Source organism: Podarcis muralis, chromosome 10 (genome assembly GCF_964188315.1).
Source record: "Podarcis muralis chromosome 10, rPodMur119.hap1.1, whole genome shotgun sequence".
Lineage (NCBI taxonomy): Eukaryota > Metazoa > Chordata > Lepidosauria > Squamata > Lacertidae > Podarcis > Podarcis muralis.
Window position 1 is genome coordinate 21,624,312 of NC_135664.1, and position 26,961 is coordinate 21,651,272.

The following is a 26,961-nucleotide window of genomic DNA, read 5'->3' on the forward strand; positions in this document are numbered from 1 at the left end:
ACCAAGGCCAACTATCCAGACTGGTCCTATGTGGGCCAGGAAAGTCCCCAAATAGGGGTTCCATCGCAGAAGGAAAAGGAAACAGGGGGAGGGGGTCATTTTGAAATGTTTCTGGAACCTGAACAATTTATTATAGTAATTTGGTGGACACGTCTCAGCTCTTTGAAAATTTTTGTGTTTAGGGTTTTCACAGCGCCCCTTTAATATATCCCACTCTCCTCCTCCAAACACTTCTAGCTATAAACCTGCCAAACACATGTTTTTTGGTGGTGTTGTTTTTTTGCAGGGTTAGACTAGTATGTGTGCAATCCTTAACACACACACACACAGCAGAAGAGAGGATGTTGTTTCAGAGTGAATCCCAAAGGCCCATCAATGCAATATCTATTAGTCCATTGCTATGCAGAGCAAGAATGTAAATGAGAGTCAATCGAAATAATGGAGCATGCTTTTGCACAGAAACCTAGGTCAAAACCAGGCTGTCTTTATTCTCAGAATAAATAGAAATAAATCAGGCATTTTATAACAGTAATGCTCAGAAACATGGATGTGTATTTCATTCTCCAGTGCAGACTGGAACATTGTCGTATTTCAGAGTGAGACTCCCCCCGTCAAGCTGCTTAATTGGAATTCATAGGTTATATCCAATGCTAGTCCTACTCTGAGTAAACCCACTGAAGTTATTGGACATGAGTAACTTAAGTTCATTAATTTTAAAAGGTCGACTCTGAGTATAACTAAGCTGGATGCAACCCCAGTTATTAGATTTATCTGTCTTCATAGGAACTTCCTTCAGAAACTATTCCTCCATAGGTATCTATTTGCATTATTTATCTTGCATTGCCATTCATTATCAGTTAGGATCTGAAGATTTCAGATCCCCTGTCCCCGTTCTCCCAGTTTTCCACTGGACTTCATTTCTGCTTAGTAAGGAGACATGATAGTTATTTCTTGCCTTGCTGGGGCCTTTTGGTGTCAGTTTGAACTAATATTCTCCACTCTTCTCTCTCTGTGCATGTGCGTGAGAGACACATCTGCAAGTTGCACCTGACAAACTGAGCTCTGGCCCACAAAAATCTCACGCCACAATGAATCTGTTAGTCTTTAAGGAGACATCACAGTTTTGTTTTAGTTGACCAGTGCAGCTGTTCCTTTGAAATTTGTTGCTATGCACTTTGAAGCCCGTTTCTGTATCATGAGGACTAGAAACCTGTTTTAAAAAGAAGAAAGCTGAGATTCTTAAGGTGCAGAATGCCCTTCTGCCTGATTTAAATGCCGCAGAAGTGACTGCCTATGAATAGAATTTCCTGCTGTAGAATTTCCTATGAATAGAATTTTCTCCTTTCTTTAAAATTAGCCAGAACCCCAGCAGCATTCTCTTGCCAGATATACTTTGGAAATAGGGATACATATTAAATGTATCCCTGGCCAGGGGCAATCTTTTAGGAGGCTTAATTAGAAAAGCTGTCTTCCTATTATGGGACTATAACTGATTTGGTGTGTTTCCCGTTTTGAACATTCTGCTAACTATTTTTGACCGCTTACAGATCAGCTATTGAATGCGTTAGAGCTGCGCCCATTCTCTGCCCTAATGAGGGCCTATCTTTTCATTTTACTGAAAGCAGATAATTTTAGTTTGGAAAGGATGTTAATTTTTTTAAAAAAAATACTCGGCTGAGTATTTTTATGCAGAGTTCTCTGACTTCCTGATATCCAACTTGTTAAAAAGAGCTATGCATCGCAAGACACAGGAATGAACTCGAGGTTAAAGGGAATGTGTTTAATGACTACAAATCACATAATTTAGTGTAGGGGTGGGGGATGGGATCTCACTTGAGCGTTCCTGGAGTTTATGGCCCATTTCTAGAGTCACTGATTTATGAATTTCAGCCAAGGTGGAAGACTGACAAGCAGAAGGAAGTAGCCAATTTGGCACACCAGAATATTTATTTATTTATTTACATATAAAACACATACATATACATTTGCACAATACACATACATAACATACTACCTTATTTTCATAACATAAAACATGCCTGTTGTTGTTTTAGTCGTTTAGTCGTGTCCGACTCTTCGTGACCCCATGGACCAGAGAACGCCAGGGACTTCTGTCTTCCACTGCCTCCCGCAGTTTGGTCAAACTCATGCTGGTAGCTTCGAGAACACTGTCCAACCATCTTGTCCTCCATCGTCCCCTTCTCCTTGTGCCCTCCATCTTTCCCAACATCAGGGTCTTTTCCAGGGAGTCTTCTCTTCTCATGAGGTGGCCAAAGTATTGGAGCCTCAGCTTCAGGATCTGTCCTTCCAGTGAGCACTCAGGGCTGATTTCCTTAAGAATGGAGAGGTTTGATCTTCTTGCAGTCCATGGGACTCTCAAGAGTCTCCTCCAGCACCATAATTCAAAAGCATGAATTCTTCGGCGATCAGCCTTCTTTACGGTCCAGCTTTCACTTCCATACATCACTACTGGGAAAACCATAGCTTTTACTATACTGACCTTTGTTGGCAAGGTGATGTCTCTGCTTTTTAAGATGCTGTCAAGGTTTGTCATTGCTTTTCTAAAACATGCCTACATTACTCTATATAATACCTACCTATACTGTACATATCAACATGCCTACACACCTACCCCACACGGACACCCACCAAGTGACTTGACTTCCAGCCACTCTTGTTACGCTACTTTATTTTTCCAACTAGCTTAAACACATTTCATTATTTCTTTAATCTCTTCTTCTATCTTGACTTTACCCTCCTTTCACTCTAATTGTTTTCTAGATTCACTCGGTGTCTGTCAGAAATTCTACTTTTTCCACATAAAGGCACACCAGAATATTTAGCTGAAGGGAGAAATAAGGTGCATTCAAAGTCATACTAGGCTCCATTCGGGGTACAGGGTGGAAGGGGACCTCGAATTCTTCTTCATTCCCATTGAGCATCACACCTGTGCCACCTTCCTTTTGCAGTTTAAATGCTGTGGAGTTGTGTACTTCACGGACTGGTTGGAAATGACGGAGATGGACTGGCCTCCGGACTCCTGTTGCGTCAGAGAATTCCCAGGATGCTCCAAACAGGCGCACCATGAGGATCTCAGTGACCTTTACCAGGAGGTAAGGATGTCCACAACATGTTTGTTTCTAAGCTTTGGAAGGTGGGTGCTGCTGTTATGGTGCTGACCTTTAAAGCCCTAAAGGTCCAGTATACCTGAAGGAACGTCTCCACCCCCATCGTTCTGCTCGGACGCTGAGGTCGAGTGCCAAGGGCCTTCTGACGGTTCCCTCGCTGTGAGAAGCCAAGTTACAGGGAACCAGGCAGAGGGCCTTCTCGGTAGGGGCACCCGCCCTGTGGAACACCCTCCCACCCGATGTCAAAGGAAAAAACAAGTACCAGACTTTTAGGAGACATCTGAAGGCAGCCCTGTTTAGGGAAGCTTTTAATGTTTAATAGACTATTGTATTTTAATAATCTTTGGGAGCCGCCCAGAGTGGCTGGGGAAACCTAGCCAGATGGGCGGGGTATAAATAATGTATTATTATTATTATTATTATTATTATTATGGCAGTAGCTTCCCATGGAGGTCATTCAAACATCAGGAAGAACTTTGGGATGGTAAGAGCGGTTCAACAGTGGAACAGTCTCCCTCGGGAGGTGGCGAACTCTCCTTCCATTTTTTAAAATATTATTTTTATTAAATTTTCTGTTTTACAATTTGGAATACTCATTTAAACATCCTTAAAATATCAATGACCTTTTCTCTTTCCATGGTTCATTTTGCATATCATAAACTCCTGCATATTTTACATAAACTAAACCATTCAGTATTCCATTATTACATCCATCAAAACTTATTCACACTGTTGAATTTATCTTAATGCTGCCAACGTTTTCAAGTATACATAATTTCCCCCATATATTCATTAAACATTTTCCAATCTTCTTTAAACGTATGTTCTTCTTGTTAACAAATTCTTCTTCTCCTTCTTCTTCTTCTTCTTCTTCTTCTTCTTCTTCTTCTTCTTCTTCTTCTTCTGCCATTGGTTCAAAAATTCCGCTCTTCTAATATGCATCCATGCACAGGTTTCGTTTCCCTCACTTTAAAAACCCCAAACTCCAGTTTTATGTTTCCGCATTGTGATAATATGCAAGCTACAAAAGACTTTTAATTTCACCTGCAGTGAATTAAATACCTCACTCTTTTCATTATCTTCCCACTTCTTTTATCTGAAGTGTTTTGTGCGGAGATTTGGATGGAGTGTGAACTTTACGGCTATTAGTGAATAATTATAGGCGATCCCATCAATGAGTCTCTATTTTCACTTGTCACATAGCTCCAAAGATCCCTCAGAAGTATGTGGAGAGCGTGGCCTTTTGAATCTCCTCCATGAGAGACCTATAGCTTTCTTTTTCAACAGAATGTGCTTCCCTGTGAAAGGAACAAACTCATCTCATCATTTTGGGAGTTCATTAAAAATATCTGTATAGTGATATGGAGCTTTGGAGACTTTCTTCAAAGTCCTCAGAGATCTTGGCATCTTGGCTCTTTAACGAACATAAATTTTTGTGACATCAAAAGGTTCAGTAGAAAATGGGGGAGGGGGAAGAGCTGGAAGAGAAAAGGCTGTTTTATGACTAGGAAACTAAAAATTCTCTCCCTCTCTAATTTATTGAAAATTATTGTCTTGTTCATTGGCGTTCCTACTCCCCAGGATAGCTAGCTCACTAGTAATAATAATGCCATTAAATATCAGCATTTGAAAGCAGATAAAACGCTGGAACAGCAGAACAATAAAAAAACACACAAGACAGAATTAAAAGCAACTCTAACAATAAACTAAATGGCATGGGGAAAATGAAAAGAAAAAAAAAAGGCTTTTCCTGGCAGTGGAAGGTTGTAAGCATTAGTATCAGGCAACTTTCTCTGAGATGGGAGCGTTCCAAATGTTGCTACTGTGGTTGAGGGACTTACCCTCAGAGCATAGGGAGTACAGTGGTACCTCGGGTTACATACGCTTCAGGTTACAGACGCTTCAGGTTACAGACTCCGCTAACCCAGAAATAGTACCTGGGGTTAAGAACTTTGCTTCACTTAGTCATGCTGGCCACATGACCCGGAAGCTGTATGCCGGCTCCCTTGGCCAGTAAAGCGAGATGAGCGCCGCAACCCCAGAGTCAGCCATGACTGGACCTAATGGTCAGGGGTCCCTTTACCTTTTCAGGAAGGAAACAAGTTTGAAAGGATTTCTTCTTTAAACGGAATGCTTAGAGAAAAAACTATTTTATTTTCAAGCAGATGGCCAAGAAAACTGTGCTGCAATTAATATAGTTACAATGGTAGAGGTACAGTGGTACCTCGGGTTACATACGCTTCAGGTTACAGACTCCGCTAACCCAGAAATAGTGCTTCAGGTTAAGAACTTTGCTTCAGGATGAGAACAGAAATCGTGCTCTGGCAGCGCGGCAGCAGCAGGAGGCCCCACTAGCTAAAGTGGTGCTTCAGGTTAAGAACTGTTTCAGGTTAAGAACAGACCTCCGGAACGAATTAAGTACTTAACCCGAGGTACCACTGTACCTGGAAAAGGACCTCTGAAGATGACCTCAATTGATGGGCAGGTTCCCATGGAAATAGGCTGTTTTTGAGGTTCCTATGCCTCAAACTGTACAGGGCTTTAAAGGAAAGCATCAATACTTCGAATTGAATCGAACAGTGTGTAGCAGAACAATATAACACAAATGCTTTGGAGCACTGCAACAGTTTCTTAGCACTGACCTGAAAGGCTTGAAAAGCCTATCAAGGTGAGAACCAGTGCAGGTACCAACTTCTTTTCTAGATAGTCAGTCTAGAAGGATAACATGATCAGGTACCTCAACCTGCAAAGACTCAAGGAGAACTATGAATTCATCTTGATTTCTCCTAGGATAGGTATTCTGTCAGGATAAGACCCTCTTGGGGCCCAAAGCCAGGCCTGAAACCAAGCTCCTAGGATGCTCAGACTAACACAACAAACACCTTGCCCCAGCAGGGAATATTTTCAGCCAGTTTGGATTATCTTTGGAGTCCTGGATGGGCTTTTGGGCAGGTCCCATGCCTGATTCCTTAGGACAGCTGGGATCACCTCCCCTTGCAAAATATATCAGCTACTTCCCGAACCCAGCCAGTCAGGACACACGGCCAACAAGCCAATGATATAATAATAATAATAATAATAATAATAATAATAATAATAATAATAATACCCCACCCATCTGGGTGGGTTTCCACAGCCACTCTGGGCAGCTCCCAACAGAATATTAAAAGCATGATAAAACCTCAGACATTAAAAGGGCTGCCTTCAGATGTCTTCTAAAAGTCAGACAGTTGTTTATTATGTTGGTGCTGCACCAAGAACCCAAGTGGACACAAAGCAGAAATATCAACTTGGCTATGTCCATCTGGCTTCTCTTGTGGCTTCTAGGTCAGCACTCTTCTCCCGGATGAAGTCGTGGATGATAGCTGTTTTGTTTTACGGACTGACATTAAGCAGCAACACCAAAAGCGTTGCGAAAAAGATCTGGAAATTTGGGGTAATGACTTCCAATGGTGGCTGACCTTTCTCATCTCTCTTGGTCCACAGGGTTGTGGTAAAAAGATGTATACTTTCCTGAGAGGAACGAAACAACTGCAAGTGCTTCGGTTCCTTGGAATATCGATTGGGGTCACCCAGATTCTGGCGATGATCCTCACTATTACTTTGCTGTGGGCTCTGTATTACGACCGACGAGGCCCAGGTACAGATCAAATGCTGTCCTTGAAGAATGACACCACACAGCACCTGTCGTGTCATTCAGTGGAACTGCTGAAACCCAGCCTGACGAGGATTTTGGAGCACACATCCATGGCAAACAGCTACACCACACACTTTGAAATGGAGGAACTTTAGGGTGATCGTCCCTTTTGCTAATTGTACATTTGAAAAAGGAGTCTGAGGTCATCATTCTGATTCAGAAAAGAAAACAGAATGAATGGAGATGTTCTTCGTGAATGACAGCGATCCCGGGCTCTTAACCTTCTTATTTCTTAAAACGTTTGTGACCTGAAGGTTCTAGCTATAGTTTTACCACTAAAATATATCAATTGTTTTAAGTACTGAGAGAGAATAGGTTCTGTTTCGTGAGAAGATGTGCATTAATTATATAAAATGCTGATTGTAGCAGGGCCTTAAAAAATAATAATCAACATTTTAAAATTAAGAAGCAGCTGTCAAAAAGAACACATTCAGGTTATGACTTTAGGGCTCTTTGATTCTGTCTGAACTTTTAATTTTAAATGATTAGGTAAGAGTGTGGGCAACTTGCTCAGCACTGAGAGCTGATCAGTGTTTTCGCTTACTTGTAATTTAAGTAATTTTCATAATCATTTGAAGAAATGGTAGCTGGATGTGTTGCACTCTGATACTCTGATGTGTTGCAAGCCGCAGCTGTTGGATATGTTGCACTCTGATAAGCTTCTTCTGGGGTTGTTAATCACAGCCGAAGGCAGACCCTTCAAAATCTGGAAAAGGGTCTAAAGCCATGAGGTTGGAAAACAGGGATCTCTTTCTCTTTTAAGTGCTTTAGAAAAAAAGTGCTTTAGAAAAAAAATCCAAGATAGTCACCTTTCCCGCTCCGTGGACAGAATCCACCTAGACTGGCTTTTGAATCTTACTCTGATGTTTATGATGGGATGGCATCCTCTGTCACACCTGAGGGAGCCACACTAATTTAAGGACTATGGCATACACAGCTTTGGAGTGGCTGCTGCTGCTGCTGCTCAGAATTTGCTGCCTGAGGCAGTGCTCTCACTCTGGCTAATGGTAGGACCAGCCCTGGGTGAAAAATATTCAGCCGCAGCTTAGTGGAATCCATGTGTCTTAGCTTCCCTGTGTAGCCATAGCCAGTGCAATTCCGAAGTTGGATCTTCAGATCTTTTTCTCCCCCAGCATTTCAAAACCCTGAACATCCAGCCACCCACCACCACGCTCACCTAGACGCACAAAGCCCATATCCCATGGGCAAACTAATTGTTGGTGCACAGTTAGTTGTTTGTAAGCTGATAGGACTTGATAAATTGCTGGGAAAGCCTATTTCAACCCCTCTCCTTGGACTTTGTGGAAATTGCCTCTAAAAGATCAGGGATGTTATTTGTATATAATAAGGCATGTGTATGTATAGCAGAACTGAAATCCATATTCACATTTTACTTAACACTTTTAAGTTTTGTAAAAAGAGAAACGTGTGTTTTTAGCAGTGTCTTTATTTAGCTGTTTTTTTAAAAAAAGAAATACAGTGGTACCTCGGGTTACAGACGCTTCAGGTTATGCTTTTTTGGGTTATGCACTGCACCGAACCTGGAAGTACTGGAACAGTTTACATCTGGGTTTCGTTGCTCGCGCATGTGGAGAAGCGCTAAATTGTGCTTTGCGCATGTGCAGAAGCGCCGAATCGTGACCCGCGCATGTACAGACGCGGCGCTGTGGGTTGCAAACGTGCCTCCCACACAGATCACGTTCGCAACCCGAGGTTCCACTGTACTTGAAACATCTACTTTTTAAATGAATTTTTAATGTTCAAATTAAATTATGTGGTCCAGAGAGATTTTTAAAATGCTAATAAATGAGTTATATCTGCAATACCCACTTTTAGGAGAGGAAATTAAGTGGTGAATGGTCTTGGAACTGGATTTATTGAAGAGAGATTCTACATTCTTTCTAAGCAAGGGATTGTGAGGATAATGCCTTTAATCCTCTTTTTCCTGCCCTGTTCATTTTTTGTTCAGAATGTGTATGGTGTTAACTCTCCCATTGAAGCCAATGATACATACATACATGTGTTTAATTCTGGCTTGATTACTCTTCACTTTTGGTTTCTTTCCTGTAGCACATGACCTGGTTCATTTTCTTGAATCATCTAGAGCTGTTTGTATCTGTAGAAAGCATTCTGTGGGCCACTTGCTTCCTTCATGGAGCATGCTTTAATCTAGATTGCATGGGGAGATGGATGGATGGCCAACACTTGTCCAGCCAGCCTCCCCCAGCCTGGTGTCTTCCATATGTTGTTGGACTGCAGTTCCACCAGCCACACACAGAATGGCCAATTCTCATGGATGGTGGGAGTTGTACCGTATTTTTTGCTCTATAAGACCCACTTTTCCCCTCCTAAAAAGTAAGGGAAAATGTGTGTGTGTCTTATGAAGCGAATGCAGGCTGCACAGCTATCCCAGAAGCCAGAACAGCAAGAGGGATTGCTGCTTTCACTGTGCAGCGATCCCTCTTGCTGTTCTGGCTTCTGAGATTCAGAATATTTTTTTTCTTGTTTTCCTCCTCCAAAAACTAGGTGCATCTTGTGGTCTGGTGCGTCTTATAGAGCGAAAAATACAGTAGTTCAAAACATTTAGGAGGCACCAGATTGGGGAAAGACAACCTTGTTTGTTGGAGTAGGAATTTGGAGTGGTTTATTGAACTGGGAATGAGCAACAGCTTGCCTTGCCTCACCTTCTCTGGTGGCTTGGGTATAGACCCAAGTTTGTTGAAATACCATTTTCTGAGATCCTTGTTAACAAACCAGGATTATACACAGTGCTTTAAACAGCATTTCTCATTCTGGACCTCTGCGGAGACTGCAATTTAACGGAGAAGGAAGTCTTCTCTGAAGCAACATGGTAAAGAGATTAAAATGTATTTATTGAATTGCGAAAAGTGCATCTTACTGTATTTTATGTGTACTATAGAGTTACGGTTGTTTCCACCTAGCCACATTCTTGTTTCACATGTTATAGTAGTTAATTTAAATGCTTGCCAATCCTAGGGTAGCTGCAAAAGTGTGGCAAATTCAGGCACATGGCAAGTTGAACTTCTCTGGCTTCGAGCCAGGTTGGTCACCCGTCCACTGATGCTGGGGTATATGAACCCATCTTTAAGCTTCTTTCCTCTTAGCAGTTTCCCTCAGTGCCTGCAAAGTCAGACCAGGGAACCTCCCTCATGGGATAAAGCCAGCATTGCACTGGGCCGAGTGGAAATTTGTGTCCTCCTATGATTTTAAAAATTGTTCCAGTTTGCACTCACAGTGCTTCAGGAGAAAAAAAAAACTATGTGTAATGTTGCAGGCAATAAAACCACTACTGTCATATATTTTGTCATGGCTTTATTAGAAATGGGAGCTGCCCTTCCATTTTCCTAAGATTCTAGGATTCTCTTCTGTGTGTTGTAGACAGAAACTTTTGCTTTCTTTATATTTAGCTAATACAGTGGTACCTCGGTTTTCGAATGCCTCCGTAGTCAAACGTTTCGGAACTCAAACACCAAAAACCCGGAAGTAAATGCCTTGGTTTTCAAACGTGTCTCAGAAGTCAAACAGGAAATGCGGCTTCCATTTTGAATTTTCCATTTTGAGGCTTCCGCTTTCAGTTTTCAAACATTTTGGAACTTGAACGGACTTCCAGAATGGAAGTGTTGGTGCTGACCTTTAAAGCCCTAAACGGCCTCAGTCCTGTATACCCGAAGAAGCATCTCCACCCCCATCGTTCAGTGTCGATGGGGCTGAGGTCCAGCACCGAGGGCCTTCTGGCGGTTCCCTCATTATGAGAAGTGAGGTTACAGGGAACCAGACAGAGGGCCTTCTCGGTAGTGGCGCCCGCCCTGTGGAACGCCCGCCCTTCAGATGTGAAAGAAATAAGCAGCTATCATATTTTTAAAAGGCATCTGAAGGCAGCCCTGTTTAGGGACGTTTTTAATATTTAATGCTGTATTGTTTTTAACACTCGATTGGGAGCCGCCCAGAGTGGCTGGGGAAACTCAGCCAGATGGGAGCGGTATAAATAATAAATTATTATTATTATTATTATTATTATTATTATTATTATTATTATGCTCGAAAACCGAGGTACCATTGTATTACAGCAAGCCCACAACTTGTGCACATTCACCTTTACACAAAGAAATATAAAAAGGGGCTGGGGTTGTGGGGAAAATTACTTTGGCATTCCCACTCACCATTGAACCCAGTGGGTTTGGGCTATACACAATTTTGGCTTCAGACGTGATCCCGGAAACGTAAGTTGCGGGTCTACTGCATAATGGGAAGGGGAACAACTACCTCTTTCAAGACAGAGGCCAGCACATTCTCCCACAAGGATGCCTTTGTCACCCTCTAGACCCAAGATATGTCCAGACTGGGGAAATTATCCGCATGCCCTCAAATCACAGCAGCTCAAAATAAGATCCCATGCAACAAGATGAGACAGTTCCTCGGGGGCCGTCTTAAAACCAGCATTTTATCACGTGGTGCCACTGCAGTGTTTTCACAGATAACAGCACCTCGCCAGCGCCTAGGGTCCAATAACAAATATTTGCCTATAGAACAAACAGACATTACCTGAGAACTGCCAATCTTTTCTTTATCGCAGGCATGGAGAAATGTCTCTATCTCTGTAGTGCACGCCAATATTTCCTTTTAAGAATCCCCGGAACCGGGAGGCAGAAAAGGTAACTGTCAGTCATGTAGACCTGAGCGTGAATATTAACAGATTCGGGTGCAATACAAATGAGGTGAATGAACTCACACGAGTAATTTTGTAAATTTGGCCTCCTTGGGTCTCTGTTCTCCAGCTGTACTTTCACTTCACTTAACTAAGCTTTGTCTAGACACATTAGATGGAAAGCTTTGGCAACACGTAAGTAAAAATAGTTTGGAGCGATCATGTTTAATGGCGCCCTTTTTTAATCTGCCAATTTACGTTGGTGTCCACAGCCTACTTAAAAAAAATTAAACTACAGAAATAGATGGGGATTTATTCCTGCCCATATGGAAGGCATTCATGATTTCTATTGTCATTTTTCTCCTATACAGAAATATTTGCTTATGCTATATATCAGAATTTTTCATCAGATGCATCAAATTCAATCCTGACTGCCTTCTGTCCCAGGGTTTCACTTGCCCAAAGGGCAGTTTTTTATTTGTGCTGAAATAAACCGGTGCCTGGCTTTAGTGAGAGTAGACTCTAAAGCCTGCAGATTTTATCTTTTGCACCACAGCTTTCCTCTAGCCAACACTACACTGTAGCTTGTGGTCAAGATGTAGCCTAGGCACATTAAATACCTGGAAGCAGAGATGCTTATGCCATATCTCTTGGTCACTGTGGCGCTGTGGGTTAAACCACAGAGCCTAGAGCTTGCCAATCAGAAGGTTGGTGGTTCGAATCCCCGCAACGGGGTGAGATCCCGTTGCTCGGTCCCTGTTCCTGCCAACCTAGCAGTTCGAAAGCACAAAGTGCAAGTAGATAAATAGGTACCGCTCCAGCAGAAAGGTAAACGGCGTTTTCGTGCGCTGCTCTGGTTCACCAGAAGCAGCTTAGTCATGCTGGCCACATGACCCGGAAGCTGTACTCTGGCTCCCTCGGCCAATAAAGCAAGATGAGCGCCGCAACCTGAGTCATCCGTGACTGGACCTAATGGTCAGGGGTCCCTTTACCTTTACCTTTATGACTGATGATCAGACTAGAACTATGTGTGTACAGGTGCTGAACAGGATTTGAAGAGACTTCATGCATTAGAGGAGAGGGTGTGTGTTTTTTGTAGGACAGTAAAAAATGTGCTATTTTGAGGCGATAGAGGAGAGACAGATGTTCAGAAGAAAGTGGTGCTTTTGCCTGCACAATAAGTAGAATGAATGGCATCTCGAAGCACACGAGGACCTTTAGCAAAGGTTTCTTACATTCACTTGAGCTTTGTTTGAAATACAGGCAGGAGCAAAGCGCTTCCTGAATGAGGTTATGGCAAAACCAGTTGTCCCATTCAAGCATGCAGAAGTTTTATTTAAATATTCCTCAGATGTCCGATTTATTCAGCGTAACACATCTTGTTATACCGCCTTTCCGAAGTACAATATCAGTTTCATATCTCCCCGCCCCCACTCCAAAATTGTCAAAAAAACTCCAACAACCTTGGTTTCTTTTGTGTGATACACAGAAATAATTACATTTCATTTACAGCACAGATGCATTTTACACAGTCGCCAAGTCATTCACTACCGAAAAACAGCATTTAAATCACCTAAAACACAAAAAGAAGTTTTAGCATCTGAATTTCAGAGGGGGGAAAATATAACATTTTTGCATGGGTGATGGGGCCCATGAGCGTTGTGGAAAATCCTTACCAAATTCAAGGGCAGCTGGGGCAGAGAGGGTTGCATGAAGGTCACACTGCTCGAATGTAACCTGTTCTACAAGGAATGTAGCATCTTTAGAGACGGCATATTTAAATCCCAGCAGGGTTTCAATAGGGTACAAGATTGGGGGTCTTGGACGCATCTTATCATTGTGGTTCTGCTCTGTTTTCCTCTTGCACAAAGGCCTTTTGTGAAACCGGTGTGGCAGATCTCTGTGTTATAACCTGTTTTTGCATGCAGAGTGCATCTCCTGGACCAGGTCTTTAGTCTCCAGGAGTTTTCTGTGGCTGCCATATTCTATCGGCAAATTTAACATTCATTAAACTCAGTTCAGAAGTACAATGTTACTAAAAGAAGCGGAAGCCGTTGCAGTTTCAGATTCTGAAATTGACACAAATTGCAAACAAAGCGAGTTCTCGTCAAAGTTAATCGGAGGGAGAGTTTGTAAACGTTGAGCTGCCCTTTCTTGCTTTTTATTTTAAGAGTCCAGAGCAGATCTCGCACTCCCTGCATGGTGAGGCAAGCCAAGGGCTGCTTCACCATTTTCCAGCGCATTATATGAAAATGTTCATATTCCGCAGGAGTAAAGGGTTACAGCAGCAGGTTGTCAAAATGGAACTGTGTTTCTGCGGTTGAAGAATGAAATGATTGTGTGGTTTCAGTGGAGTCACTTAGAAAGATTACAGCAGAGAGCAAAAAACTCTAGTTTTGCATATTATAAAAAACGTCAGTTGAGTAAAAAGGGCCAGATGTCACTTGCAAATGCTGTAGACTCTTTCTAGTGTGCGGAAATGAATGGGTGTTCCAATGCAAATGATTAAAATTATGCCTACGTATCACAGCTTTTCTGCCTTCTTTTATAAAACAAAACAAAAACAAAAAACCCCACCAATTTGACCGTTTTGTGTAACGTTTCCTATGCAAACTTACCTGGCAGGAAGCCCCATTGAAAATCTTCTGCACAGACACATAATGTAACTGATGGGTTACCGGACTAGTTCAGTATCTGCCACAATGTCTCGTGTGAAATACCACCAATTGGTGCAAACTTAAGTCCTGGCAATGGGGGCGGGAGAGAGGGAGGAAGAGGAGGACTGGGCTCCTGCTTCCATAACAATTGTATAGAAGAGGGGATTTTAGCAGATGCCTCTATCTGCCTAGTTCTTAGGCACAGCCCTTAGATCGCTCTGTTTTTCACCTGGCCACCGTACTGGCAAAAGACTTACTTCTGGTGCACTGAGTACCAACAGCTTAAGTGCTAAGATGAGCGCGTTTTGGAGAGGATAATTTCCAGGGCAGATAAATGTGGCCTAGGTGAAAAAAATGCCAGAATATGCAAAAGTTATTTCACTTTCTGCCTTGCATTCATCATTGGTCTGTGTATGTATACATATACATATACATATGCAAGAAATCTACAATTTCTTTTATTAACCCCCAACCTCCCCACCTCTTTTAGAACCAGGCTCCCAAAAGGGAGTTTTACCTGTGCAACCAATGATACCTGCATGAACATGTCTCTGTTGCCCCGGCTTAATCCCTGTGATCCTCTGCTCTTGTATGTATAACGTTATGACAATTCATTTCATTTCCCCTTGATTCAATTTCAGTGGAGGGGGAGCCACACCAAAGGGAGATATTTTCCTGCCCACTCCAAGAACTATTACTCTTAATGCACTGATATAGCATGGCTAATCCGTCCAGAGGACTGTTCTGGGAGAGCCTATAATTCTACATACCCCATCCCCTCTCTTATAAATGATCCTCTGATCCAATGTTGTGGCAATGTGAAATGTATTTGGGTGTGATGCTGGTCACATAATGTTACAGTAATAGATGTAACTAACCCATACTAGACAAATTATTTGGGAATAGATGAGGATGGCATCTGATGACCAACATCCAATATATTATTTTTAATATGACATAATTGCAGACAAGAAACTATGTAAGGACATCCTTACTTCCATACAGCAGTGTATTCAATGACTAGATGAAGACACATCTGTTAATACACAATCATATAGGACCCATTCTAGCAGAGGTGCTATATAAATCTATTTAGTAGTTTCTTGAGAAGCACCTTCAATGTTTGGTTACACGTTCTTACTTAGAAATATCTTGAAGATTTGAAAAGATGAAAAAAACCAACCCACCATGTCCCTAAACAAATTAGCAACGGTGGAGAAAAGTTACTTTTCTGGAAACAGCATTTTAAAAATCCTTTGGACAATGAAACAAACAAAGAAAAAAAAGATTTAAACAGTAAAGTTTGTGTATTGTTCCTACAATTATATGAGTAATCCTATTGGGGTACATCCTTTGACGTCACTGTTTTTTTTGCAAAATTAGGTCCTTTTCACCATTCATCCTTGTGAGGGTATTGCATTACTAAGTGTTTCCGACTACAGATTTGACAATCAACATTTTCGTAATCCTCTGCAAATTAACTTGCATGTCTCCCAGTGTTCAGCTTGTCTAATAGCACAACATAACAGCGACGTTTTAGAGATGTTAATCACTAAACCAAGTGATTGTCACTTTGGATGAGATTTACATTGTATCACTGCACTAGGAAGACTGTCGTTTTCAGGAAACATAAAGGATGGTGTTCATAAAACAGGGTTTCTCAGTTAATTTATGGAAACCCTTGACATTCAAAGAGGATAGAAATGCAGCGAAAGGCAATGGTTGGCTTTAAGGAATTACAGGGTAATGAGAATTAAATAAACTTTTTTAAAAAACCCCAAAAGCTAACATCTGTGACACAAAAATTTTGCTTTTGAAATTATTCAAAACATTTTCATACAACAGAAAATACTTTACTGTCTATCCGGGTGATTATGTTACCTGTGTAGCTGAATTTGTGCAGTTTTATACATAAAGGCCTGATTCCTGATACAAGAGGTGTATGTTGAATTATTGCAGTTGTAACAGTACCAAGGAAGCAAGCGAAAAGAATGATAGATGCTAAACTAACTGAACACCTCAAGTTCACTAATGCATGTTTCAAGTGAGAAATACTTCATTTCCCCCACAAGAAAGGAAGTTATTTGCACAACCATGGAACATTAACAATCAGTTTTTGTTTTTTTGTAAGTGCACAGAAATGTCCCTTTTCTACAGTAAAATGTTATCATGCCTAACCTGAAAGAAACAACAGAAGTAAACTCAGATCACAGCTCCAAAGAATTTTCACATGCATTATGGTTGTGTTTCTTTCAATCGATACAAATATTGTATGAGCCATTTTCTCGCTATCTCTTTTAAACTCACTTGGACATGGGTTCATGGTTTATCAACAGGAAAAAGGGGGACACATTATCAAAACTTCATTTCCAGTCTTGGTTTTGCATTCATTTGGAACTGTCTGACTGGTGGGTTGCCGGGTGTGTGTTTTTTTATTGTTTTTTTTATAGATATTTTATCAAAAAGATTTTTCCTGGTAAGAAGAAGCATCAATGGGAGACCTTTCATTGTGCTCATAGAGTAAATCAAAAGAGTCACAGAAGAGTTTGCTCCAGAAAAGTTCAAGTGATGTGTAGAAATTCCATTTGGTTGCCCAAAGCACACAGTTCAATATTGAAAACCCCAAATGTTTTGCATCTCCAGAAACTCAAATTTTCTTTCTTTTTCTTGTTGGCCATTCCACTGAACAAAGAGTTGTCGTGTCCCTCTTTCTCCGGGATCTTATGCTCTTGGCCGCAGTTCAGCTTCCGAGTGGTCTTTATTCTAACTGTTTTATAAAGCAGATACTCTGACAATGTTTCCTCCTGAGTACCTTGGAGATTCCGGTCTATCGTCTCCCTCCGGCGTAGTCACAGGCGGTGTTGGAATGCTGATTATTGCTGTGGTTACATAAGGCTGCTCACAGTTTAGTTTAACACACTCTTCCATTTTGGCATTTAAACTGGATCGGCTAGAGAAGTTTAAAAAAACAAACAAAAACAACAACCAATGGATAAAAAAAAATTATACAAATGTCCCATCTGCTTAGTGTTTTCTATTCAATTCTGGTATGTCACAAAAGCATGTAGGATGCAACTCAAATGTCTATTAGACTCTTCCAATGCTTATTCTACTGTTCATCCACCAGCCTCAACACATTTTACATGGAAGCAATTAGGGACCATGTCTTCATTGTAGATAAGAAAGAAACACAGCACTACAAAGGTAGGCAGGTCTGTGAAATCACCATGAACAGAACACCAAGGCGGTTTTCTGGTCTACAGCTTCATACTGGTCCTAGTGACTGGTGGCATCTCAGGTGGCTGTATTTGCTGTTGAGAGTAATGGAACAGCTGACCTCAGTTACTAACATTAGATAACCAACTTAGATATCATAGATGTTATAAGTGCGGACACCTGAGTCACAGACATGTGCAATTCGTCTATCTACATTCATTTCAGTGTAGGCCACCATATTGGGGTGCAAAGAAGTGCTAGTAAAGATCATGGTTTCTCTGAAAATAAATGGAACATGTTGCACATGCAAAACTCTGTGCGCATGTCAGTGTATACAAATCCTTGAATTGCAACAGATTTTGGTGCAACAAATTACTCTTTTGGTTGTTTTGGAGGCTATTATTACAATGTGATTATAAGCTTTCACAAGACCAATGCACCTTATTAAAATGCCCTGAAAGGCTAGCATATTTCGACTTAACCATTTTACAAAAAAAGGTCATAAATCTCAGTCATATTATGTACATGTTATAGATATGAGAATCTTTCAGTATATGACTAATATTAAGTCTTGATAATATTAATTTAATAGATTTCTTTTCTTTTCCTTTTAAAAAACACCTCTCCCATGTGATATGGTATGAGATCAGTTGATATACCTGTAGTCACAATATTGCCCAGTGCCATGAGTAAGTTCAGTGCTCATCCACACAGCCATATTTTCTCAATAAAGATTTTCAATCCTGGTGCAGTTAAGTTTTTTTTAAAAAAATGAGGTCATCTATCAAGGGGAAGTATGACAAATGGTCTTGTGAACAGCTATCTGTAAACATACTGACCATATTGAATTCATAGGTGTTTTCAGTTCATTTGTGCCTTGTCACAATGGGACTACTCAAAGTCTCTCAAAATGTGGTTTCCAGTAGAGCCCAACATTTTACACAAATGATTTGCTTTGATATTTAAAAGAACTGACATTCATTCACTGTTCCTCTGCCAGTTAAGCACTTCAAAATCGTTACATTCAAGACTAGGAAACAGCTTTTCTCGTAATATTACAGAACACAGGTTATGACCCCAAACAGAGCAATATTTTGCACGGGCACACACACACATACACACACACGCACACACGCTCCATGCCAATTCTTTGATAGGCAAGATCGAACATCATGTTATCTCTGCCTGGAGAGCGAACATAATGCTATCTCTGTCTGGGGTCATTTTTAAGCTGAAGTACCTGTTAGACAGAGGTGTTCTTTCCATGCATCTGATCTGAATGGTACTGAGTTCTTGCACACTACTTGGGCGACTGCCAGTTAGATTAGTGTTTGGGATGCGGAATGTCTTTTTATGTCTCCGTGAGCAGCAAGAGCTCGTCACTCCATGTTGAGAAGAGAGGGAAGGACTATGGCTGGACTGCCTGTTGACAGCGGACATTTCCATGCAGCTTTCTTCGTAGGCTTGTTCATCCAGGAAGTCGTGATTCTGCTCAACATGATTTAGAAAGGAAAACAGCATTAAAGCTAAAAGCGGCTGTGATAAATGAAAGTTTCCCCATGGCTCAAGATTCGGCCTCGTTCATATTTCATGGGAAGAGAGCTGGTTTGCTTATTTAATAAATTTAGTAGCCCAACTGTTCAAAATGCAATGTTTTCCCATGGCAGCTTACAACATTTAAAATAATTTAGAACCGTATCAAAATATAAGCAATGTAATCAGAAGCACGATAACAGCAGAAGGAAGGGTGGGGGGACCCAAATTCTTCTGTATCGTTTACTTCCTGCCCAATATATCACAGTCAGCCATATCGGTAACAGCCTTAAAACAAAAATACGGCCAATTGAACTCCCTTCACTTAAAGCAGTTTAAACAAATGCAGCACAGAGCCCAAGTAAATAAGGCAAGGAGCAAAAACAAGGTCCCCTTCTTGTTGTGTATTGAGTCAAAGGATTTTATATCTGTATTATTATTGTCTGTATTTGCATTAGGGTAAAGTAACTGCCTTTTGGTTCCAGAGGGTACAGCTACTATCGGTTCATTTAAGCTGCTGTATTTGGATCCTCTGTCTTATTGGTTCCCTCCAAAAGGCAGGACTGTGATTGCCTGATATTGTTCCCTCCAAAATGTATCCTTTCTAGCTAGTTCCCTGCAGTGGTGTAGCGTGGGTTGTCAGCACCCGGGGCAAGGCAAGTAATTTGCGCCCCCTAACCCGTGGATTTGCGCCCCCTAACCCGTGGATTTGCGCCCCCTAACCTGTGGATTTGCCCTAACCCCAGATGTTGCGCCCGGTGCGGCCGGCCCCCCCTGCACCCCCCACGCTACGCCACTGGTTCCCTGTCCCTATAAATGTAGCTTTCCCCTCCTCAGGCCTCAGTCTTGTTGCTTAAATAAAGAAGTGTTACTAGAGAACTGTCTCCAGCATATTATGTCAAGAGAGCTGAAATCACAAACCCCACGTCACAACACTTCTGATTCAGATTTCTATAGCTTATTTAAAAAATGGCATCATTAGGGCTGCAGATTTCTACAGCTTTAAAAAAATTTTCATCATTAGGGCTGCTAACTTGAAGTCTGGCAGACCCCAAACTTTGCTCAATTTCATGCTGCAAGACTCTGAATTGCATTTCAGTCTGCTATATGTATGCTTCAAAACAGGATGCAGTGTGGCGTACAGATGGTAAATAGGAGTGCACATACAACTGTGGTTTTTTAAAAGTCAAAAAACAGGGTGTCAGCACTCATGCTTTTGATCGAAATGCTGCGTGTGCCAGCACAAAATGGCTGCCACGCAGGGCAAAAGAATAAGCAACAGTACTTCCTGTGGGTGAGCCCTGTCACAAAAAAGCCATCCTTTCATGTTTAACGGACACTGTTTTTTAAAGGGATCCAATCTGGCGCTGTGGAACTCCTCATAACTCAGACTCGTTCAGCCGCCAAACTCAAGGCAGTGGCCCTGAAACATCAGGTGGCTTCTGAACACAGGAGCTCCATCCACACCTGATTGAGCTTCCAGGAGCAGATGAGGCTCATGTCATTGAAAGCGATGAAAACAAACACCATATAATGGTCCAGTGTGGAATACAAGAGGCTATGTTTTCTATTTTGCAGTGAGCAAAAGCGAAAAAGAAAAATGCATATAATAAAACCACTACTGAACTCAAAGTTCTCTACTTCCAACAAAGGGAGCTTCCTCCATTTTTGGTATCTGCTGAGAGAACTGCCTGCACTGCTGTTGCATTTCCAATAGCTTTTTTTCATGTTCAGATTTCCCCTTGGATCTATCTTCCTTCTTTTTGTTGTCAGGACTCAGGAACGGGGATGCAAAGTTCAGGATATGGAAAGGGGCAAGTATGAACAGTGTTGCACACTTTGCTGGAGGGAGCCAGTGGTTACTACAGATAGTCCTCCAAGTTTCCCTATTTTTCAGGGACAGTCCCAGATTTACAGAAGCTGTCCCAGTTTCTGATTTAATCCCAGAATGTCCTGTATTTCCTTAGGGCGTCCCCTATTTTCATCAAAGAAATGTTGGAGGGTACGGAGTTATGCAACCCCCAAGCTAAGGAGATAAGTAACTATACAACCTTTAGAAGACATCTGAATGAAAGCCCTGTATAAGGAAGTTTTTTAAATGTTTAATATTTTATGTTTTTATATTGTATATGTTAGAAGTGGCCCAGAGTGGCCCAGTCAGATGGATGGAGTATAAATAATAAAATTATGACGATGATGGAATAGGATGTCCCTATTTTTATCAGAAAAATGTTGGAGAGTATGCAACTCAGCCAGCAAATTATCTGATCAAGCTGTTCATAGGTTAAACTGAGCTATTAATCATTCAAGCACAGCGGTATTCTCAACAGAGCTAATAAAAACACAAATGAGTGCCATTTTTCCATGTAAATTCTGCCACCAAAATAATTTCAGGAAACTGCCACTTCATGAAATTTCACTTGCTAAGTATGATGAAAATCTACTTCATCAGAGTAGTTCTTAACTAAGAGCAACAAGAGAACAGGAAATCAACACCATATTTATTTTTCTCAGATCACAAGGAAGCTGCAGGTTTATCATCTTACCGTGGTTTTTTCCAGACAGTGGAGCAGGTGGTGGTGCTGGATTTCAAAGGAAGAACCAGATTTGCTAACAAAGGCCTCTTGTTCATCACCGCATAACTGTTAATACATTGAATATTATATTTTTCTCAGTTGTGAAGAAATAGACTTTAAACTAAGTTCTTGAGCAGAGCACATCTGGACAATTTATAAAGAGATCCGTTTTGTGGAAATACCAATTAATATAAAATAACTTGCGCATATCCACTGATCATTAGATTTCCTCAAAAAATCCTTTCAATGAGCCCCCACCCCTGCTAATAACCTGATTCACAGTTCATTTCAGGTGAAGTATTCAGTCTTAAGGCCAAGAAAAGTGGAAGCATTTAAGCAAATGACCGGTTTGCCCTCCACAGTAGCTGTTGATCAAAGCTATCCTCTATGAAGGATCCTTTTGACATTCTAATCCTTTTTAAAAAATACGTCTATGCTGGTTCTCATCAATATAAGTTGTAACAAACTCCATATGTTAAGTAACATAGCTGCACACTCTGCAGCGCGAACTAAAAGCGTCTCAAAGGATAGCCAGCAATTCTTAATGCTCTAAAGCTTTCCTGAATAAATGGGCTTTAGAAAATCACCTCCATGTCAGGAGGAAAGAATATAGACCTGCACCTCTTGAGGGAAGTGATTGCAGAATTCTGGAACTGCTAGTGATAAAGGGCCTGCTGTTTGCTGCAGATGACTTCACCTCTTACATTAAAGTGGGCAGGTTAGGAAACTGCTGATCACAAGTTTGTTTAGATGTGGGTTTACGCTCTGTCTTCCATCTCTTTGCCTGCCCTTTAATGTATGTGATGCAATAATGTGCGATTTAGCAGAGGAATAAGTGAACAGAAAGAGAGTCAGGAACGGACAGATCAAGAGGAGAGAAATTGCAGGAGAGGGATTGTGATGCAAGCACATCCCCATTATAGCAGGGACCAGTCATCTGTAGGGGACGCGGGTGGCGCTGTGGGTTAAAGCCTCAGCACCTAGGACTTGCCGATCGAAAGGTCGGTGGTTCGAATCCCCGCGGCGGGGTGCGCTCCCGTCGCTCGGTCCCAGCGCCTGCCAACCTAGCAGTTCGAAAGCACCCTCGGGTGCAAGTAGATAAATAGGGATCGCTTACTAGCGGGAAGGTAAACGACGTTCCATGTGCTGCACTGGCTCGCCAGATGCAGCTTGTCACGCTGGCCACGTGACCCGGAAGTGTCTGTGTACAGCGCTGGCTCCCGGCCTATAGAGTGAGATGAGCGTACAACCCTAGAGTCTGTCAAGACTGGCCCGTACAGGCAGGGGTACCTTTACCTTTACCTTTAGTCATCTGTAGTATACTAAGCATCAAAGTTGCAGACCAGTATGAAACTTGGTGGAGACCAGCAGGCATTTGGTCCATGCTATTTAATGGTGTAAGACTGGCCCGTACGGGCAGGGGTACCTTTACCTATTTAATGGTGTGTCTGCCTGGATTAATCTATCCTGGTGAGTTATAACGTTATAAATGCGTTATAAGAATGTGACACCAGGAGGCACTGTACAGCAGCCAATGGAAAATTGCAGAGAGCTATATAGTGGGTTTCCCTTCCCTCTTAACTTTTTTATATCAGTGTGTAGATCCAGCCCCTATCTGTATGTGAAGGGGAGATGCTTTCTGGACGGCAGCTGCAAACTCTTGGGAGCTGTATCAGAGATTCACAGGATGAAGGCTGCTTTCAGAGCTGAGCGGGCAAGGCTCCATCACCTTCGACAAAGAGCTGACTGAGTCCCAAGGGAAACCTGGCTGTCACAGCTTCCTCTTAAGAAGCACAATGCCTCAGACTGACTGTCATTCTAGGTTTGGAGGCCTCTGGTGTGAAACAGAACATGGATTGCTGGGCATTATTGAATGTTTTCCCCCAAATTTAGAATGCGCACGCTCATTACCTGGTTACTGAGCAAGCCGTTCCTTTTGCTCTGCATGTATGCGTTGGCAGTCCCACTCTTCGCAGCATGGATCCTAGCGAGCCTGGCTTTCTGTGTTGGGGGAGGGGGGAGGGAATGAGGATAAGAAAGAAATGTCACTTGCCTTAGTATCCTTCATTCGGTTTTCAAAGGAAGATAACAAAGCTAATTGGAATTGCGTCTCTGTGAATAGCAAGGTCCCTAATCACGGAAGGGACTCTTTCAACTGGGCTTTCAGGTGCGGCGCTTTCAGATTTGCAATGCAAATGAGCAAGAAGCATTTGTTTCTCAGCATGCATCAGCCAACGAGAACAATGAATGGTGTTTACACGCATTTTCACATTGGACATGTTGTTTCTCCATTTTCCCGTCACCACGATCATGCTGTTGCTTGTACGTCAAGGTCAGAAATGCTGCTTTCATCTCCCTTTAATTACTCCATTTCTAAAGGTTCCTTCGGAGAAAAGGACAATACGCCAAAAAGAATGCGTCGCTGTTAAACTGCTGTGAGGTGCCACACACAATTGCTCAGAACATTCTGATTTGTGGTAGAACATCTGCATAACACAAGGAGAGCTAAACCAGTGGATCTCAATTTCTTTGAGTACAGGGCCTTGTGATATGACAGCAGTGTGCACACAACATGGCCTGGTTGATGGGACTTTGCTTGGATAAATGCCCCAAACACTGAAAAATTCAAACGAAAACTTCGTATTTGAATAACCTACTTTTAATTTCCATTATCAAGGCAATCCAGGAATGCCCACCTTAAATTCAAAGTGCAAACATCAACAATAATGTTTCAAGGGTTAGTATAAAGAAGTGTAAGACCCTGTGGCTAAGAAGCAGTAGTCTAAGCAAATCATGTTAGATGAAAGCTCTTGAGTTCTGGCTCTCTTCTCAAGCTATCTACAGAGTTATCTTCAGTGGTATACTTAATAGACAATTATTTTCTGCAGCGACAGCTTTTGCATGTTGTCACGCATGCTGACACTGTATCCCATTTTCATATATCCCATAACACTTGAAAAGGAGGCTTATATGTCTTTCTTAATAATTGCACAGTTTTGCAGGAACTGGCATAGAAGAAACAGTTGCCTTTAGGGTAAAGAAAATATGCATCAGTGTTTAATATGGAGCCATTCTCAGCAAAGCATTTGGATTCTCCTTCTCATATCAGAGGCCAAAGAGACCAAGGAGTATGGTGACTCTTCAGTTGTATTATGCATCAAATTTGCAACTGGCCCGTACGGGCAGGGGTACCTTTACCTTTACCTTTACCTACCATAAGGGAGGGTAAGATGAGGAAAGGACTGGGTGCAGTTTGGCTCGCCCATCAGTATACAACTTTCTGAAGTGACTTTCTAACTAAGATACACTGCATATGCCAGGACTGGCCGACTTCAGTTTTCTTGAGGGCTATTCTATTCTCCAGATAGTCATTTGAAGGTGCAACCCCCTGTCTCCCTCTCAGATAGCTGTGCTTAATTTATAATAACTGGCAGAAGCTAGCAGCAACAACTTCACAAGTATACAGCATGTAGTCTGGGACAGACCTTTACCTGGACTGGGCTGTGAAGAATGACTGACCTTCTGGGAAGACAGATCTGTGGGAGACTGGTAGGTAGACAATGGTAAGTTGGGCCTGAAGCTTCAAATTGATGTCTCAAGGTCCCATTTAGGGATGTGATTGCTCTTCAGGCACAATGACTGGCTCTACAACTTGTGTCATTGCTATGATAAATCAGAGGTGCAAAACCTCTGGTTCTACCCAACCTTCTGGGGTGGTCCACCAGCACCCAGCTCAATTTATCAGGGGTTGGCTAACATACTAGATTGCAAAGTGAAAGGCACAGATACTAGAAATGCTGCTCTTGAAGTGGGCTTGGGAAATAACTTTAGGGGTCGGGAAGGCAAATTTACAATTCTTCTCAGGCTCAGATTTAAATCTGAGCCAGAGAAGAACTCCTGGCTTCCTGCTTCTTCTTTTCACACCAGGCCTCCCTATCTCCCAAAGGCACTACTGTACTTCAAGCCCTGACTCTCTTAAATATTCTCCCTTTACTTATCTGGGCAGTGGTGGTGGTGGTGATGAGAGCAGTGGTGGCTCATGGGGAGACCCACTCTCTGTCACTGTAGCATGCTAATCCTTTGGTTTTGTAGTCTTCTCAGAACTAAGGAGGCAATCCTTGAGAAGCATATGAATCCCCATGCCTTTCCCCAGCGCAATAAGCTGATGGAAAGAAAGAAAGGGAGAGAAGTTATGGAGGGGAAGAGTAGCAGGACTCTGCTAGTCCTTTGTCACAGCTGCCCAAGTAAGGAAAGAGAAGAGGGTGGTCATGTTTTGGGAAGTGCTGGAGGAAATTTACCACCCCCAGGTCATTTCTTAGTCAATTCAACATTGGCTTTGGAGAGCTGAGCCATCTCGTTAAATAAATAAAATAAATCCCCTGTGCTGTTGTTGTTTTTTAAAGTGACTCTCAGTCCCATGTTGATAACAGCTGGGTAGGAGTCTCATCAGGGCTGATATTTTAGTCCTGGTAGGTCCCGGCAACTAGTTCCACTGATTCCTTGCCTTGTGTTGACCCCATAAATGAAATTAATGTTTTTAAAAATTTCATTTTAATTGGAGTTTGAGAGGCACTAAAGAGTCAGTGCTCTGAAGCTTCATTTCAAATGCTGCATGCCTCCAGAGTCAGGGCTGATGGATTTTCGTAGAAGCCACGCATTACAACCTTCCCAAAGCCTCTCTCTATATTTGTTCTATAATTCTAAATCTGTGACAGGGTGGGAAGGGATTTTTAGGGCAGGCATTTCCCTGCTCGCTAGCCAGCACAACTTAGAAGGAAGATTGCTCTTCAAGTAGGGGACATAACACGAGGGAGAACAAAGAAGACTGCAAAAAAAGAAGAAGTTTAAAGTAAGAATGTCAGCTTGAGCAAGTAAGATGTGTAAATTGAACAGCAGGAAGTCAACATTAAAGATTACAAGTTCTGTTAGAAAGGAACAATTTTCATAGGATCAAATGCATGGCAGATAATAAAACAGCCTTCCCCTGACCTCTCAGAATATGAACAGTTGCACTCTCTCCAGTCACTTTACTTTTATGGCAAAATGCGTGCGCTGGGTGAAGCCATATTGAATTTGTTCATGTGCTTAAGCTGCTAGTGTTTGATATCTGAAGTCAAGCGCTGAATATTTTTTAGGTGGCAGTCCAGGTTGACTCACGAAGCATGCTGGAAGAAGCTGGTCTGCAGTTTTGTTCCATTAAGATTTAAATCCTTCATTTTTAAGAAAATGAGTTGCCAAGTTAATTTTGGGGGAGAAATGAGGCAGACGGCCCTCCTACCCCCCTCCCCAAGCACTGTTAATTACAAATACTGACAGAATCCTTGAATTGTATCCATAGGCAAAAGCACAAAAGTTGTATTAGCCAAATTTACTTCCGTTGAAGATCTACAATGGCTTCATGGAAGTAGGATACATCAGCTTCCACATGCATTGATAGTCTTACACCATATAGCTGTCCTGGGCAGGTTTGTTTGCTTGCTATGGAGCT

At 41.9% G+C, this 26,961-nt stretch overlaps 2 protein-coding genes across 4 annotated transcripts in view; one reads left to right on the plus strand and one right to left on the minus strand.

The window, feature by feature from the left end:
* TSPAN12 (tetraspanin 12) overlaps positions 1 to 7,126 on the plus strand; it is an 88,866-nt gene extending 81,740 nt beyond the window's left edge. For 2 of the 3 annotated variants that reach the window (XM_028746035.2, XM_028746037.2), the window contains exons 7-8: positions 2,970 to 3,113; positions 6,615 to 7,126. In XM_028746035.2, coding sequence (XP_028601868.2) covers positions 2,970 to 3,113; positions 6,615 to 6,920 — 450 coding nt within the window. In that variant the 3' untranslated portion in view covers positions 6,921 to 7,126. The remainder of the gene's footprint in view (positions 1 to 2,969; positions 3,114 to 6,614) is intronic. The other variant, XM_028746038.2, reaches the window with a different exon arrangement.
* Positions 7,127 to 12,805: 5,679 nt separating this feature from the next.
* The window catches only part of KCND2 (potassium voltage-gated channel subfamily D member 2), a 284,185-nt gene continuing 270,029 nt past the window's right edge, over positions 12,806 to 26,961 (minus strand). Inside the window, exons 4-7 of the mRNA XM_028746183.2 lie at positions 23,385 to 23,474; positions 21,444 to 21,539; positions 18,605 to 18,852; positions 12,806 to 17,098 (exon numbers count right to left, since the gene is read on the minus strand). Of these exons, the coding sequence (XP_028602016.2) occupies positions 16,921 to 17,098; positions 18,605 to 18,852; positions 21,444 to 21,539; positions 23,385 to 23,474 (612 nt within the window). The 3' untranslated portion in view covers positions 12,806 to 16,920. The remainder of the gene's footprint in view (positions 17,099 to 18,604; positions 18,853 to 21,443; positions 21,540 to 23,384; positions 23,475 to 26,961) is intronic.